Genomic DNA, 16,858 nt, shown 5'->3' on the forward strand with positions numbered 1-16,858 from the left:
TCCATCTTTTTCTGTGTATGTTATATGGAGGAATTGAACATGGGTCTTTCATGCATGCTAGGCAAGCACTCTACGACTAGATCAAACTCCCAGCTAAGATTTATTTTTTTTAAATTATTTTCAGAAAAAAAGCTTTAACATACAGTTACTTGTTCTTTGCTTCTTTCACATAAATGGGTAGGGTTTACTAACCTTGAGCAGGTACTGTTCATCTAAACTCGGTTTAGGTTCTTGTTTTTGTCACAAACCTTCTTAGTTATGTATTAAATAAAGATAAACTAAGCTAGATTCTTCCTTGTTCCACTTCCTCTCCTCTCCCTGCTTTTCTTCCCTCCCTTGCTTTCACTCTTATTTTCTTCCTTTTTTACTCCCTCCTTTTCCTTCTCTTCCCCCTCCTGTTTTGATACTGGGAGTTAAACCCAGAGCCTAAACATGTTAGGCAAGCGCTATATTTCTGAGTTATATCTTAAACCTGTGTTTAGGTTTTTTCCTTTCTTATCTTGACTCTGTCCTTACTCTTGAAATCCCCAGGAGCATTTGTAAGGAAATGGAAAGACTTAGAAAAAAGCATATAAAGTGAAGTAAGCCAGACTCGAAGAAACATAGGCTCAATGGTTTCATTTGTCATAATCAGTAGAAACCTTGGGCTCTCATAGCAGATATTTACAATAGAACAAAACCTAGATACATAAGGCCATATAGTATAATGTTAAATGAAAGGACCTCTAGGACATAGAAACAAAAGCAATATAATGAGAGATTGTTATCCTTAATGTACTATGTTATCTCTCATCTCTTTTGTTTCCTCTTGGTTATCTCGTATTGTTATAGTATTTTACCTTATTATCTGATATATTGTATATATGCTTATTTGTTTATTTGAAATCGGATAGGGAAGGGGGGAAAACAAGATGAAGGGCGGAGGTGAGAGGATGGAAATGGGGACCAAGACATGAGAAAGGGTATCAATGTTTGTGAAGTAATGCACCGTCTATCTGGTGAATATAATGTAACCCTTCTTCTAATTACAATAAAAAAATATATGAAAAAAAAAATCCTCAGGGGCATTCAGACCCCATGTTCTTCTCCGATCCACAACAGACCCTAAGACCCACAAGCAGAACATAAACCTTAGCTTTCTAAAGAACTAGGAATTAAGATGAAATGAACTAGAAATGAAAATGAAATGAAGGAAGTAAAAATATGGCAGGAAAGAACTACTAAATATTCAGTGCAGGGAGATAGTAACAAAGTAAGTGATTGACAGTGCAAGCAATTAAATGGTGGAAGTGAGGGTGAATCTCAAGCTTAAATATAATGGCCACTAATAAGAGAAAACAGTGATGAAGTTAGAAGGTAACAATTCTGATACTTTATTTAATATAGTGTCTAAAAAGATTTGAGTAAGTATACCATTCCCTTGTGGTTTTTAATGAAGAAGCAGCAGAAATTATTCATGGCATAAATAGTATTGGAAAAAAATAGGACATTTTCCCAAAGCTATAGCTTTTATCAATCAAAACAAAGTTCATATACCTTCCATGTTGCATTTTATGTTTGTTGCATAGTATATTTTATATTATCTGTAGTCAACATTATATATTTGGATTATAAGCCTCTTGTATCACCAAGGTGCCCTGGAAACTTACAAGTTTTAGATGGAAGAATAATTGCATTCCTCATTTGTCTCTTTTTTTAAAAAGATATTAGTGCTGCTTTCAATGCTTCTGACTATAATGTTTTTAATATACAATTCTGACAGTGACTTGTCATTTTCTATTGTTTTAAGTGACTTGTCTTACAACAATATAAGAGACCTTCCAAGTTTTAATGGATGTCATGCTCTAGAAGAAATGTAAGTTGCTCTTTGATATCTTTTGTTATGCTGTATTGTTAGTTCACCATGCATTTCCTTTGTTCAGTAAATTATTTTACTGTTAAAAATTAGATTCATATAATCAGGTATTCCTTTAAACAAAATAGTAAATTGACTTTTTAAATTTATATTATCTTCTGGGCACTGGTGGTTCCCACCTATAATCCTAGTTATTCAATAGGCTGAGATCTGAGGATCGAGGTTGGAAGCCAGCCTGGGCAGCAAGTCAATGAGACTCTCATTTGTGGTTAATCACAGAAAAAGTCAGAAGGCTGTGGCTCAAAATGGTAGAGAATGAGCCTTGAGCAAAAGAGCCTAGAGACAGTTCCCAGTCCTTGAGTTCAAGCCCCATGACCACCATCACAACCAACAACAGCAAAAAATATAACTTATAGCACCTGTAATCATTTATCTTTGCCAGTCTTGGGGCTTAAAGTCAGGCTCAGGGTGCTGTCCCTGAGCATTTTTGTTCAAGGCTACTGCTCTACTACTTCAGTCAGAGAGGTCTGCTTCCAGCTTTTTGGTGGTTAGTTCTAGCTAATAGTCTCACAAACTTTCTTGCACAGATTGGCTTCGAACTGTGATCTTCAGATCTCAGGCACTAGCTAGGATTACGGCATGAATCACTGGCACTCACCATCTCTACTTTTGTGACAGGGCTGAAGTTTACATTCCACACCTCTCACTCTCCCTCATGTTTTTTCAGTGGTCTACTAACTCAAGCCACACCTCTACTTTGGCCTTTATGCTGGTTATTTAGAGATAAATTTTCAGATTTATCTACCCATGCTGGCTTCTGACACTGATTGACAGATGTCAGCCTCCTGATCAGCAAGGATAAGAAATGTGAGCCACTAGCACTCAGCTAGCAACTGGCCTTCATTAGATACTTATTGGGCAGTCTATTATATGTTACAAAAGGGGAGAGTATTGACATCTAAAAAGGAAAGCAGAGATTTCCCTGGCTGCAGAGAGTAAAACAGTCGTGAATATAGCAGCCCACTGTATGCTTATGTAGTTCAGCTCTGATGGAGGCTGGATGGGACATGTGGACAACCCTGGTATCTGGTTCCTGTGCTACTTGTCTTGAGTTCTTTCTCAGTGTGTCATCTTCCTTCTCTCACCTGAGTGGACTTGATATATAATAATTGTGATAGAGTGTGAATTAGCTCCCAGTTTGATTTAGGATATAATAGCAATGAATCCCACTTTTTTGTATTTTTCAAGATGAGGAAATGGGCGTTCTCTTTGCTTTCCTCCAGAGCCATGATTAAACATGACTGGATACTCAAACTTAGAAAATGCTTAACTAACAATTCACTGTTCTATTGTTTTGCTGTCTCTTTATTTCTTTCATTCCCTTCCTCTCTTTTTCTCTTCACTTCTTTTTCTTTTTTATTTCAGTTCATTGCAGCGTAATCAAATCCATCAAATAAAGGAAAATACTTTTCAAGGCCTGGTAAACCTAAGGATTCTGTAAGTTTTTCTGTGATTATTACTTTTTTCATATATTTTTATTATAGTTGATAGAAGGGTTACATTATATTCACCAGATAGAGGGTGCATTACTTCACATACATTAATACCCTTTCTCATGTCTGTCATTATTATTAAGATAGTTTTTTTTGCTTGTGTATAGAGCTATAAATTAATGTGTCACTATGACTTACATGCCAACCAGTCCATTTAAAGATTCAATTTATGATCCATAAATATTGTCTACCACATTACCACATTTTACTTTATATAATCTATTTTCAGTACCCTTTCACCTGAGCTAATTGATGCTATTGTACCTTATTGAGTAAAAACATAAACATATATATAACCTGAATGATGGAGCTTGTTTGTTTTCAAGTTTTAAGTGAGGTTGTCAATTCTTTAGAGCTAGGGTGAACAAGCCTATGAGTCAACTCTACTAGATTGCTTCCTGTTTTCATAAATTAAGTTTTGTTGGAACTAAGCCAGGCCCTTTATTGAAATGTTATTTAAGCTTCTTTTCTCATGGTGTGGCTTAGTTGAATAATTTCCACAGAGACCACATGACCCACAAAGGTAAAAATATTTATTCTTTGACCAAGTAAAGGGCAGAGTTGGCCAACTCTTGCTCTGGGTTGTCTATCGTGAGTGATATAGTTCATTTATGTGGTAGCACTCCTGTTAAAGTTTTTTTAGGGTCAGGAGTGATGGGGCATATCAGTAATCTAAGCTACTTGAGAATGGAGATAGAACTGTGGTCTAAATCCAGTTCAGGCAAAAGCATGAGACACTATCTGAAAAACCAACTAAAAAGCAAAGAGACTATTTGTCTAATAAGCACATGCCCTGAGTTCAGTACCCAGATACTCATGCATGTGCACACACACACACACACACACACACACACACACACACGCGTGTGCGCGCGCACCTGTGAGCATGAATAAGTATGTATTTGCATTAGGCACAGTAAATGTGGAAATAAAGAGATAACCAAGACAAAACTGTCACTATCTTTATAGAACTTTAGTTTGGAAAATGTAATGTACTCAATTAATGCATATTTTAAAATATGCATTACAGTAAATCGGTTTTACTACTGGTTCCCCCTTTAAGCAATCTAAGAGGCTGTGTTTTAGCTCAGGAGTAGCACGATGTCCCAGTGTGCTAAATGGTCCTAAACAACAGTGTACAAGCAATAGCCAGCCACAATAAACTTGCATTGTACTAGAGGTTCTGAAATTAGTTGTTGTGTCTTTGTAGTGGCAATCATAGAGACTGGAGTTAGTTTCAGGTTACCATGACTTTAAGAGCTCAGAATGACAGCTATGAAAAATGAGTCTTTTCATGATTTACAACCAACTTGTTTCAAGTTTTTCTGCTAATCAGGAGTTGTGTTCTGGAATGAGTTTAATGAATTTTTAAGTTTCCAGTAAGGTCCAGTTTAAGTGTTTATTCTGTAAAGCAGGATTTTTTTTCAGGGTATGATGTTGAATGTAGACCTAGCTTTGCTGTTGATAGGATTTTTCTTTCCTGCTTAGGGAAAGAAAGGTATCTGCAGCCCTCTTAGAATGCCCTTGTTTGTTTATTGATTATTTGTCTTCCCTCCCAGTCTTATCGTGCTAGCCTTTGAGAAGGCAAACACTGGGAAGCCTGTTTTTACTTTCAGTCTTGTAAGGGCTGGGCTTTTCTTCCTCTAGTTAATAGTACCAAAGGTTCTTTCCTATCATTTATAGTTTTGAACTAGTACCAGAATGATAAAGGAGAGAATATCCACAACTGTTTTGAAATAGTTGCCAGTTTCACTACTGAAGGGAGCCTATTTTAAGAAATACATTTTCATAAAAGAGAGGCAATGAAGCATACAGGAAAAAAAATGTTGCTGGACAAGATTGAAAGTCTTTGTTATCATCAAAGATACTATGTTACATTTTCAGGAAAATTAATGTGCTACTTCTAAATTGCAGAGATCTGAGTAGAAACCTGATCCATGCAATTCACAGCAGAGCTTTTGCTAAGCTTGGGCCAGTTACTAACCTGTAAGTATGCAGACAATTAGATGAAGTAGTATCATAGAGTATCTAGAGCTTTAAAGAGAAGCTTTTTTCTTTCTTTCTTTTCTTGAGATAGAGCCTCACTAGGTAGGCCAGGCTGGCCTTGAACACTTGATATTTCTACCTCAGCCTTAGGAGTGCTGAGACTCCAGACACTCTTCCTCTTCCAGCCTTCCCATCCAAGCTCTCTTATTTTCACACACACACACACACACACACACACACACACATACATATATATATTCATATATATATTCATATACATATATATATATATATATTTTTTTTTTTTTTTTGCCAGTCCTGGGCTTGAGCTCAGGACCTGAGCACTGTCTTTAGACTTTCTCAAGACTAGAGCTCTACCACTTCTGGCTTTTTTCTATGTATGTGGTACTGAGGAATCGAACCCCATACTTTGTGCATGGTAGGCAAGCACTCTACCACCAGGCCAAACTCCTGGCCCCAAGCTCTCTTGTTTTAACATGGCCAAAATCAAAATAACTTTCTATTTAGTTTTTTCCTTGTCAATATGCTAAAATATATTGATATAGTAACAGCTTCTTGCATGACAGACACAAGATAGATCAATCATTTTAGCATATACCAAGCATCATTTTAGAGGTGTAAAGTTTACTAGGTTAATATATGTAGAGACGTTTTATGTGATTTGTTACATAGGGAGCTAACTCAAAGTCTCATTCACATTTTAGAGATGTAAGTTTCAATGAATTAACTTCATTTCCCACTGAAGGCCTGAGTGGGCTAAACCAGCTGAAACTTGTGGGCAACTTTAAGCTGAAAGACGCCTTAGCACCAAAAGACTTTGCTAATCTCAGGTATGTTTTTGCTTATTGTTCTTTTTCACTGGAGTTATACTAAGTCCCCAAATTATAGTGCTGTAAGGTTTTGTTTTTTTCCCTCTTTCTGTTTCCAAGATATTCTGTTTTCTACCTCTATTTTTGTAGATTTGGTGAATAACAGAGCATGAGTATTATTGAGAACGTGAACTAAAAGTCCATAATAATTTAGTGTTTTAATGAATACAATGGCTTGTCTTTATCATCAAACTATCACAATGTAAATGTGAACTGACAACAAATAGATATAATGCTATAAAACTTCCCAGACTTCAGATTTATGCATGATCTCATTATGTATAGTGAAAAAGACTTGACACTATTATTAAGTTGAGAAGGCAATAAATACTTTTGCTTCGTTTATATGAACAAAGTCGATTTATTTAATGGTGCAAAGTCACAACTGACCTTGGATATTGATGTGAAATGAAACTACCAGTTTCATATGGTAAATTGAGCATTGTTAAAACATGTATAAAAGGTATCATAAGACGTTTACTTGGGTCTTGAACTCTGGGCCTGTGTGCTGTCCTTGAGCTTCTTTTTGTTTAAAGGTAGCCCTCTACCACTCTGAGCCCACAGCACTACTTCTGGCTTTTTCTGAGTAGTTTATTGGAGATAAGACTTTCATGGACTTTACTGTCCCAACTGGCTTGGAACCCAGATCCTCAGATCTCAGCCTCTTGAGTAGCTAGGATTATAGGCATGAGCCACTGGTGCCTAGGGACATTTAAACTTCAGTATAAAAATTTATATATGACTTTACAGGTCGTCAACTTCAAAGGGACAAGTCTGCTGAATGTCTTCATGACTATCTTTATGAGTTTTACCAGAATGCTATTCAGAGATGAGGAAACTGAGGCCTGAGAAGAATAAACAACCATCCTGTAAAGCACAAGGCAGGCAGTTAGGTGTTCTTGACTCACCACTAGAGTTGTCAGAGATTAAAACAGTTTCTAACCAAATAAAATCCTATGTGAGAAATTGAGATTCAATGTGCATTTTAAAAAATACTTATTTTTATTATTTATACAATGGGATCTCAATTCCAATAGTCAGATTATAATTACAATGTGTGTGGATCAATGTCACCCCCTTGGTTATCCTACCCCATCTCTCAATGTGTATTTTACAATTTTTCACCAGGTCTTTATCAGTACCCTATGCTTATCAGTGCTGTGCATTTTGGGGTTGTGACTCTTATGCACATTTAAACACAGAAGATAACAGTCTCCAAGACCATAGTGTGACAAAGGACAAAGGCAAGTGCATGAACTTTTTGAAACAGAACACTCCTTAATGCATTAATCAATATGACTGTATTGTAATCAGTTTGGGAAGGATCAATATAAAGTCTGTGAGAAAAATGGCATTTCCTGTGTGATTAGTATCACAGACATGTTATCAAGACTCATTTAAGCTGGATTTACATTGAGAGAGAAAAATGGCCGGGAAATGTGGTACTTTTGAATCGCATCTGATTTTAATTGAGCATACTTTATGTGCTATATTCAGGTAGTGCCGATATAACCAATGTCACAAGCAGTGTTGAAAATGAAGAACACAGCCAAATAATTATCCATTGTATGCCCTCAACAGGTAAGACCCCAAATTATTTGTCATAATTTTTCACTTTAAGTAAACATAGGTTAAATAATCTTGACACTTATGGGGATGATGTAATTTCTGTGGAGCAGGGGTGGGACTTGATGATCCTTTAAGACCTGCTGACTCTTAAGTGTGGTCTGCCAACAAGGAGCTCAAGCAGCTCTTGCTGGATCTCAGGGTCCCATTCACTGAATCCCACTGTGCACGTTAACAAGATTTTTCAGGGTAAGGATTATACACATACTACTTTACAGATCTTCCCTCCCTTCCACCCTTCCTCCTTCCCCTACCTCCTTTTCCCTCCTCGCCCTTCATCTCCTTCCCTTCTCCTTCCTTCCTTCCTTCCTTCCTTCCTTCCTTCCTTCCTTCCTTCCTTCCTTCCTTCCTTCCTTCCTCTGTCTCTCTCTTTCTCTTTCTTTTCCAGGACTGAGTTTGAACTCTTGTATGTTAAGGATGTTCACTACCTCTAGGCCACTCTACCTGCCCCTCATTGCTTTGATTATTGTTTTATTTTTCTCATTTTATTTTTTATTATTGAGGTAATGTATAGAGGAGTTACAATTACATTTGCCAGATAGTAGGTGCATTACTTTTCACATATTGACATCCCTTCTTATGTTTTTGTCCCCATTTCCTTCCCCATCCCCTCCCAATCATCTTGTTTTCCCCCTTCCCTTTTCTATTTCAAATAAATAAATAATTGTATATGCAATATACCAATTAACAAAGTTAGATACACTAACAATGTAAGATTAACCAAAAGGCAACAAAGGAGAAGAGAAATAACATAGTACATTAAGAACAACAATCACTCAAGATAAACTCTTGTTTCCATATCTTAGAGATCCTTTCATTTAGTCTCATCCTATATGACCTTACGTACCTAGGTTTTGAGCTATTGTAATCCTCTGCTAGGAGAGTCCTAGACATGTACTAATTATTACAAATGAGGGAAACCATTGAACCTATGTTCCTTTAAGTCTGGCAACATTGCCCCATTTGTAAGGAAATGGAAAAGCTTGCTTTGATCATTTTTGAGGTAAGGTCTTACATTATGCCTGATCTTTCCTGGACTTCCCACCAATTTATGCTTACCTGTTACTTGGATTACAAGAATATGCCACTCAAACATTGTGTTTTTTCTCATAGCTTGGAAAAGACAGGTACATGCCAAGATGTGCAGTCAGTGTTATAATTTTATTTTAGCCCAAACTTGTCTGGAACCTTGATCCCTTGATTATTGCTTCTCAATTAGCTGGGACTACTGGCTTGATCTATTATACGCACAAGAGGCACTCCCTCCCACATCAGAATTTGAACTCAGGGCCTTGAACTTTGCTTGACATTCTTGTTTGACTAGTGCTTTGCCGCCTGAGCTTTGTCTAGCAATGCTGTTTTATTTCCCCCTGGGGTGAGGAGAGATAAGATTATTGTAGACTTTTCTACCCTGTCTAGCTTTGAACCTCATTTCTCCATCTCATCCTTCTGAATAGCCAAGCCTATAGGTGTTAACCACTGGCACCCAGCTAAGAGAGGCACTTTGTTACTGCTCCTTTGACTCTTTTTACAAACCACTGGTCTGTAAGGGTTTGTAATATTTTTTTAGTATTATTTTAAAATGTAACAAAGCTACTTTTTTATGATTCACTAAATTTATGAATCTTGGGAAAATTACTAAACTGCTGCCATATACTTGGCCACGATTGCAATGTAATGTTTCACCTAATCTAACAAAGATGGATTAATAAATTGACTATAAAATAAACTATTTGATGAAATTGTTTGGCTTACACAAAGGGATCTCATTACTGTGATATTACAGTATCGGTCAGAATCCCCCATTATGATTCACTACTGTGACTGCCACAGTATGAACTTCTTGTGGTGCTTATTGTTGATTTTTTTTTTTTGCCAGTCTTGGGGCTTGACTCAGGCCCTGGACACTTTTTGCTCAAGGCTAGCACTCTGCCACTTGAGCCACAGCACCATTTCTGGCTTTTCTGGCTTTTTCTTAGTATGTGGTACTGAGGAATCGAACCCAGTTCATGCATGCTAGCCAAGCACTTTTACTACTAGGTTACACTCTCGGCCCCTGTTTGTTGAATATTTAATACAGTGATTTGTGTAAAGAATAAGCTTTATTATTTTTTTTTCTTGTATGGTACTAGGGTTTGAACTCACAGGTCTTTGCTTGCCAGAAAGTGCTTAGCCTGATAATAAGCTTAAAATTGGCTGAATACACATATGGATAAATTGGCAAGAATCCTAAGTTTCTGTAATATATAGTGTAACTCTGTGTATTCATTTTTAGAAGACGGGTGACCACTCATTTGCTGCATTGGAGGTCATATGTAGAGAGTATACATAAAAAACTGAAGATCTTATGAGTAGGGAGTAGTTTTCTTAAAGGGGAGGAGGCAGCAGGCAGGCTTCCAGAGAGACTCTTGGTGTTGGTCACTTTTAGACTTTGGTAGGAAAGTTAACTCCACCCACCTATGAAGCAGCTCTGCATTGGTGTACTCTTCTCCCTGGTCATATGGACTAACCCACTTTCTTGTAAAAGGATGAGTTCTCACACAGAAAGAAAGTTAAACTTAAACAGCTTCCCTTGTTAGCACTTCTGATAGGGAGAATGAAACATAATTTAAGTTACATTTTTTTTTTGTGGTGGGGGGAGGCGAGGCAGTGTATGTGTGTCAGTTCAGGGTCTGTCTGGATGTTCTCCTTTAGCTCTTTTTGCTCAAGGCTAAATCTCTTAACACTTGAGCCACAGCACCACTTTCATCTTTTTGAAGGTTAACTGGAGCTATCAGTGCTCAGCCTCAAGTTACAAATTTTTTGTGTGATCTGGGAATCAGGTAAATGGCTCTTAAATCTGTAAATGTCTTGACAATTAAAGTGCTTTTTTGTATATACCAAATTTCATGACAGTTCAGACAAACAGAACGTATCCTATAGACAATTGTAATATATAGATTCTTTTTTATCATTCCTAGTTTTTTTTTTAATGAAACAGCTCTCACTTCTGAAATGAATAGAATGTGAAAGTGAGTTTCTAGAACAAACAATTCAGTTACTTGATGTGCTGGGTGTGGTGGGTCAGGTCTGTAATCTTAGCAAGGAAATCAGGAGAATGACAAGTCCAGGGCAGCTGGGCAAAACATTCTCTAGACCCTATCTCAATCAATAAAAAGCTGAGCACTGTGGAATGTACTTGTCATCCCAGCTGGGTGTGAAGCATAAATGAAAATCAAGATCAAGGCTCACTTGGACCGAAGCAAAACCCTATTAAAAAAAAAATCAAAAAGGGCTGGCAGTTCAGTTCAAGTAATAGAGTTCCTGCCTAGCAAGTATAAGGTTCTAAGTTCAAACACCAGTGCCAGCACCACATAAATAAGGAAAAGTTACTAAATCACTTCTCACAACTTTGTTTGTATGAAGCATTACACAAATAATTATATCAATGTGGGTTTAATCCTGGCTGTACTGTTTACTGAATGACCCATGTTGGATCAAAGGCTTCCCAGTGTCAATTTCTGTGGCAAGATACATGGAGATAACTATATGTCTTAGCCTTCCTCATCAGGTTGCCTTTTAAAGCTATAAGAAATAGGCAATAATGTGTTTAAAATATGTGCAATGCTAGATAGGGGAGCTAATTACTAAAGTCCAAAGATGTATAATTGCAGGATGCAGTTTCACAGCTCTGTGAAACAGATACAATCCACAAGTGTTCAAATGAAATTTATACATGAGAAGGGGTATCAACGTTCGAAAAGTAATGTACCTACTACCCGACAAATGCAACCATAACCCCTCTATACATTACCCAGACAATAAAATACAGTTAAAAAAATGAAATTTATATATATCTAAGTTGCTTTCTCTAGGTAAGACTGCATGTCATGGAGCATTTCATGCCATGCTCTCTATTATCACATCGTTTATGTGTTAGACGTTTGTGTTGTGTCTTAGTTTGATATAAGATCACGTGAGGTTTTTTTTTTTTTTTCTGGGAAATGCTTCTTTGAAACCTTATGTGATGCTTACTAAATTAAAACCAGTGTATTTGTTACAAATTAGCCTATTCCATGACTGGAATATCTTAAAAGATAGTCGTCTTTTAAAATTTGATTAACTCGTGTAGGTGGAAGCTGTTAAGCATAGACAATACCGTTGTTTTTTCTCAGTTGTCTCTTATTGTACTTTCTTTCTCTCTTTTTTAACCCCCCTCCGCAGGTGCTTTTAAGCCCTGTGAGTATTTACTGGGAAGCTGGATGATTCGCCTTACGGTGTGGTTCATTTTCTTGGTGGCCTTGTTTTTCAACCTGCTGGTGGCGGTGACGACGTTCGCCTCGCGGGCCTGGCAGCTGCCTCCCTCCAAGTTGTTCATCGGTTTGATCTCGGCGTCGAACTTACTGATGGGTGTCTACACCGGCACCCTGACGTTCCTGGACGCCGCGTCCTGGGGCAGGTTTGCCGACTTCGGCATCTGGTGGGAGACCGGCAGCGGCTGCCAAGTGGCCGGGTTTCTGGCGGTCTTCTCCTCGGAGAGCGCCATCTTCTTGTTGGCGGTGGCGGTGGTGGAAAGGAGCCTGTCAGCCAAAGGCCAAAGGCCGCCTAGCGGCAAGAGCCAACCCGGCCACCTCCACCACCACCACCACCACCGCCGGCGCCGGCAGTTCCAGGCCGCGGCCCTTGGGGCGTTCCTGGGCGCGGCAGCGGCGGGCTGTTTCCCGCTGTTCCACCGCGCGGGCTATTCCGCCTCGCCCTTGTGTCTGCCCTTTCCCACGGGGGAGACGACGCCCGCCCTGGGCTACACCGTGACCTTGGTGCTGTTGAACTCCCTGGCCTTTCTGTTAATGGCCGTCGTCTACACCAGACTGTACTGCCACTTGGAGAAGGAAGACCTGTCCGAGACCTCCCAGGCCGGCATGATCAAGCACGTGGCCTGGCTCATCTTCACCAACTGCATCTTCTTCTGCCCCGTGGCGTTTTTCTCCTTTGCCCCGCTGATCACCGCCATCTCCATCAGCCCCGAGATCATGAAGTCGGTCACCTTGATCTTTTTCCCCTTGCCGGCTTGCCTGAATCCGGTCCTGTACGTGTTCTTCAACCCCGCGTTTAAGGAGGACTGGAAGTTACTGAAGCATCGTGTGAGTCACCACCACCACCACCACCACCACCACCACCACCATCATCAGAGCGGATCCGGGGGGTCGGGATCCCTCAGCAGCCAGGGGGGCTGCGTGGAGCCGGACTTCTACTACGACTGCGGCGTGTACTCTCACCTGCGGGGGAACCTGACCGTGTGTGACTGCTGCGAAGCCTTCCTTCTGACCAAGCCCGTGGCCTGCAGACACTTCATCAAGTCGCACAGCTGCCCCGCCTTGGCGGTCGCCTCTTGCCAAAGACCCGAAGGCTATTGGTCGGATGGCGGCGGCGCGCAGTCGGCCCATTCCGACTACTACGCGGACGAAGAGGATTCCTTCGTCTCCGACAGTTCGGACCAGGTGCAGGCCTGCGGCAGAGCCTGCTTCTATCAGAGCCGGGGGTTTCCTTTGGTGCGCTATGCTTACAATCTACCCAGGGTGAAAGACTGAACGACACTCCCTGTGTTTCTGGACCATGGTCCTCCTCATCCCAAACCACAGTGGTTTTATTTGTTGTTGTTTTTTAGGGTTGGACCCCCTCTCCAGATGGAGCTGTTCTTCTGGAGAGCATGTCTAGAATTGCTGCCTGGTACCATTTAGGGGATGGGGGAAAGGTGGAAGTTTATTTTCTCAAACCCAGACCTTTTTTTTACCCCCCCCAAAGAACAGGTGCCTAAACTATACATTGGTGGGAGGGCGTGGGGGGTGGGAGGGGAGGAAATAAATGTAATGTCCAAGCCATGTGTGTGTGTGGGGGGGGGGTCTATTTGAAATAAATGAAACTTGAAAAAGAATCTGGGTGTCGTCTTGAGATATGAAGTTCGTTCTCTGTGAGTCCTCTAAGAGGCAAATTTGTATCTGATTCGAAACAAAGCACAAGGTAGAAAACAGCTGTTAATATTTTTTTAAATATACATATATATATATAAATGTGATTTTATGTAACTGAGAAAAGAAGAGTCTTACTATTATTACTTAATATTTCATCATTAATCTCAGGACAATTTACTGCAGGGTAGAAAAAGGGACGGTCTCCCAGCTCACACTGTGAGAGTATGCACAGACATTACCTTTTGTGTTTTGTATTTTCATCTTGTTCATGTGATTTATAAATCTAAAACCTGAAGTTTTTTAAAACAATATTAACAGCTGTTAGATTTCTAAAAAAAAAAATACAAGCATAGCAAAACATTTGCTTTGGCTTATACGTTGCCTTAGTTATGATCATGGTGATTTTTTCCTTAGTATTTTGTAATTGCACTACTGAGGAAAAGCAACAGGCTAATTGTTGTGTGGGTTTTCTTGATTTGACTAAAAATATAGATATGTGAATGGTTCCTGAGGGATTTGATGACTGTACAGTTTTTAAGTATTTTCTGACATCCATCACTGACTCTACTGATTTTTTTGTTTTTCCAGTTCTGTTGGTATGTGCAGTACTAACAGTTTGGGTATACAGAAGGTAAACTGGGGGTAAATATATTAAGTTATTGGAAGTAACTGTAACTGGAACAGAAAGCACTTCCATTTATTTCTCAACAGCTGATTTCTCCTGTACTGCTGCATGGATGTGTCCATAAACCTTCTCCATTCACTCACAAAATGGCCTATTCAGCGGCTCAGATATTGAACTCTAGTTAGACATGACAAATATGCCATTGGGGAAGGGGAATCGATAAAAGGAATAAAGTTAAAGCACTATGTCCTTAAATATTTTAAAATTGCTTGTTTTTCATTTGTGGGCTTCTAATGTATTTCTATGTGGAGTTATAAAGTTATATTTGCTCATATTTTTAGAAAAACAAGGTTAAATCATTTGCCAACCCACTGCCGTGAGCATTAGCCTGGATATGCAAAAAGAAAATTAAGCTAGGTTGCAGTTTAATAATTAAACTGTACATACTGTGCATATTTTTTATCTTACATAAATTATTTTTAGAACACAAGTTGGGAAATGTGGCTTCCGCTCATTTGTTTAATTAAAGCTACCTCCTAAACTATAGTGGCTGCCAGTCGCAAAAAGTTAAATTTTGGTTTATATACTTTTTTTTGCATTGTAAATAGTCTTGGTTGTACATTGTCAGTGTAATAAAAACAGAATCTTTGTATATCAAAATCATGTAGTTTGTATAAAATGTGGGAGGGGTTTATTATACAGTGTGCTGTAATTTTGTATGGCCAACTATTTACAGGTTTTAAAAACTGCTATCGTATTTGTATATTTACACATCTGATAAATGTTAAATCATAACTTGGTAAGAAAATCCTAATTAAAAGTTTTTTCCCTAAAATTCAAGTCATTGAAAACTTAATTCATTAAAAAAAAAATAGGGTCAAGTGCTCTTGATTTACACTAGTAGTCCTAGCTACTTAGGAAGCTGAAATCTGAGAATTGGAGTTCAAAGCCTGCATAGGCAGGAAAGTCTGTGAGAGTCTTATCTTCAGTTAACTAGCGAAAGCAAGAAATAAAGCTGTGGTGCTAGTGGTAGAGTGTCAGCCTTGAATGAAAAAAGCTAAGAAGCAGCTTTTAGGCCCTGAGTTCAAGCCCTACTACTCGCAGATACCTAAAGTATGTGAGAAATAAATAACAATAAAATGTGAGAATATGATACTATACTCTATTTTGAATTATTAAACTTTCTAGAAAAGAATTCATTTTGCTTTACTTTAAAACTGGGTACTTAATGTTTTGTAGGCAAATTAAAAAGTACTGGGGCCGGGAGTTTGGCCTAGTGGTAGAGTGCTTGCCTAGCATGCACGAAGACCCTGGTTCGATTCCTCGGTACCACATACATAGAAAAAAAAAAGCCAGAAATGATGCTGAGGCTCAAGTGGTAGAGCTCTCTAACCTTGAGAAAGTCCAAGGACAGTGCTCAGGCCCTGAGCTCAAGCCCATGACAGGCAAAAAAATATATATATATATTGATTATTGGAAGAGATAACAGAAGTAACAAATAGTGAACTATTTTGGTAGTCACCTGTAAATATTTAAGAATGCTTTGATGAAATTAAGAAATAGTTTTCTCCTAAGTTTGATTATATCACAGAAAACAAATTGTGAAACTTAAGAGAATGCCAATTAGATCGTCATTTTCAAACAAATGACTTTAAAATAGCTGCATGATATTAAACATGGTCAATTGCCTGGATATTCAGTATTCACAATCTTCAATCCAAATGAGAAATCAGTTGGTTTAGTAACATTTAAGTAAAAACTTGAACTACTTAAGACTCTCATGTGTTTTGAGTTTTATGTATGTGTATGTGCTGGTACAGGAGCTTATACTCAGTATATATTCACAATGGTGACCCAAAAGCATCAAAGAAAAGGCCTATTTTTTTAGTAAAACACCTCAAGGAAGGAAAGTATATTGCACTTTTATATTCCTACTACTTTTATATTCCTATACTCGGGGGCCTCATGCTTTTGCTCAACTGTTTAACTAAGGCTAAGTAATCCGAGCAGGTAAGATTATAGGTGTGAACCCCTGGCACCTGGCTGCTTTGTGAATATATTGTAAATTTCACATAGACTTAAATTTCTATAACCAAAGACTACTGTAATCACTCTTCCTCTACATATCGTACTCAATTCTAATCTCATTTAGCTCACTCACCCCTTCCCAAATCATTGCCTGTTTTTTTTTTTGGGGGGGGGGGAGGAGAAGGTCCCTAGAGTTTGAACTCTACCTGGGCACTGTCCCTGAGCTCTTCTGCTCAAGGCTACCACCCTATCCTAGAGCCTCATTTCCCATTTTCTAGAGGTCTGGAGATAAAGAGTCTCAGGTCCTTTTGGGCCCGGGCTAGCTTTGAACCGTGATCCTCGGATCT

The 16,858-nt window shown here is 38.8% G+C and overlaps 1 protein-coding gene across 1 annotated transcript in view; it reads left to right on the forward strand.

Moving 5' to 3' along the window:
• Lgr4 (leucine rich repeat containing G protein-coupled receptor 4) overlaps positions 1-15,602 on the forward strand; it is a 99,933-nt gene extending 84,331 nt beyond the window's left edge. Inside the window, exons 12-18 of the mRNA XM_090347978.1 lie at positions 1,790-1,855; positions 3,281-3,352; positions 5,323-5,394; positions 6,120-6,245; positions 7,413-7,532; positions 7,786-7,865; positions 12,114-15,602. Coding sequence (XP_090204104.1) covers positions 1,790-1,855; positions 3,281-3,352; positions 5,323-5,394; positions 6,120-6,245; positions 7,413-7,532; positions 7,786-7,865; positions 12,114-13,477 — 1,900 coding nt within the window. The 3' untranslated portion in view covers positions 13,478-15,602. The remainder of the gene's footprint in view (positions 1-1,789; positions 1,856-3,280; positions 3,353-5,322; positions 5,395-6,119; positions 6,246-7,412; positions 7,533-7,785; positions 7,866-12,113) is intronic.
• Positions 15,603-16,858: the final 1,256 nt, after the last annotated feature.

Source organism: Megascapheus bottae, chromosome 16 (assembly GCF_031878675.1).
Source record: "Megascapheus bottae isolate mThoBot1 chromosome 16, mThoBot2.hap1, whole genome shotgun sequence".
NCBI classification, from domain to species: Eukaryota; Metazoa; Chordata; class Mammalia; order Rodentia; family Geomyidae; genus Megascapheus; species Megascapheus bottae.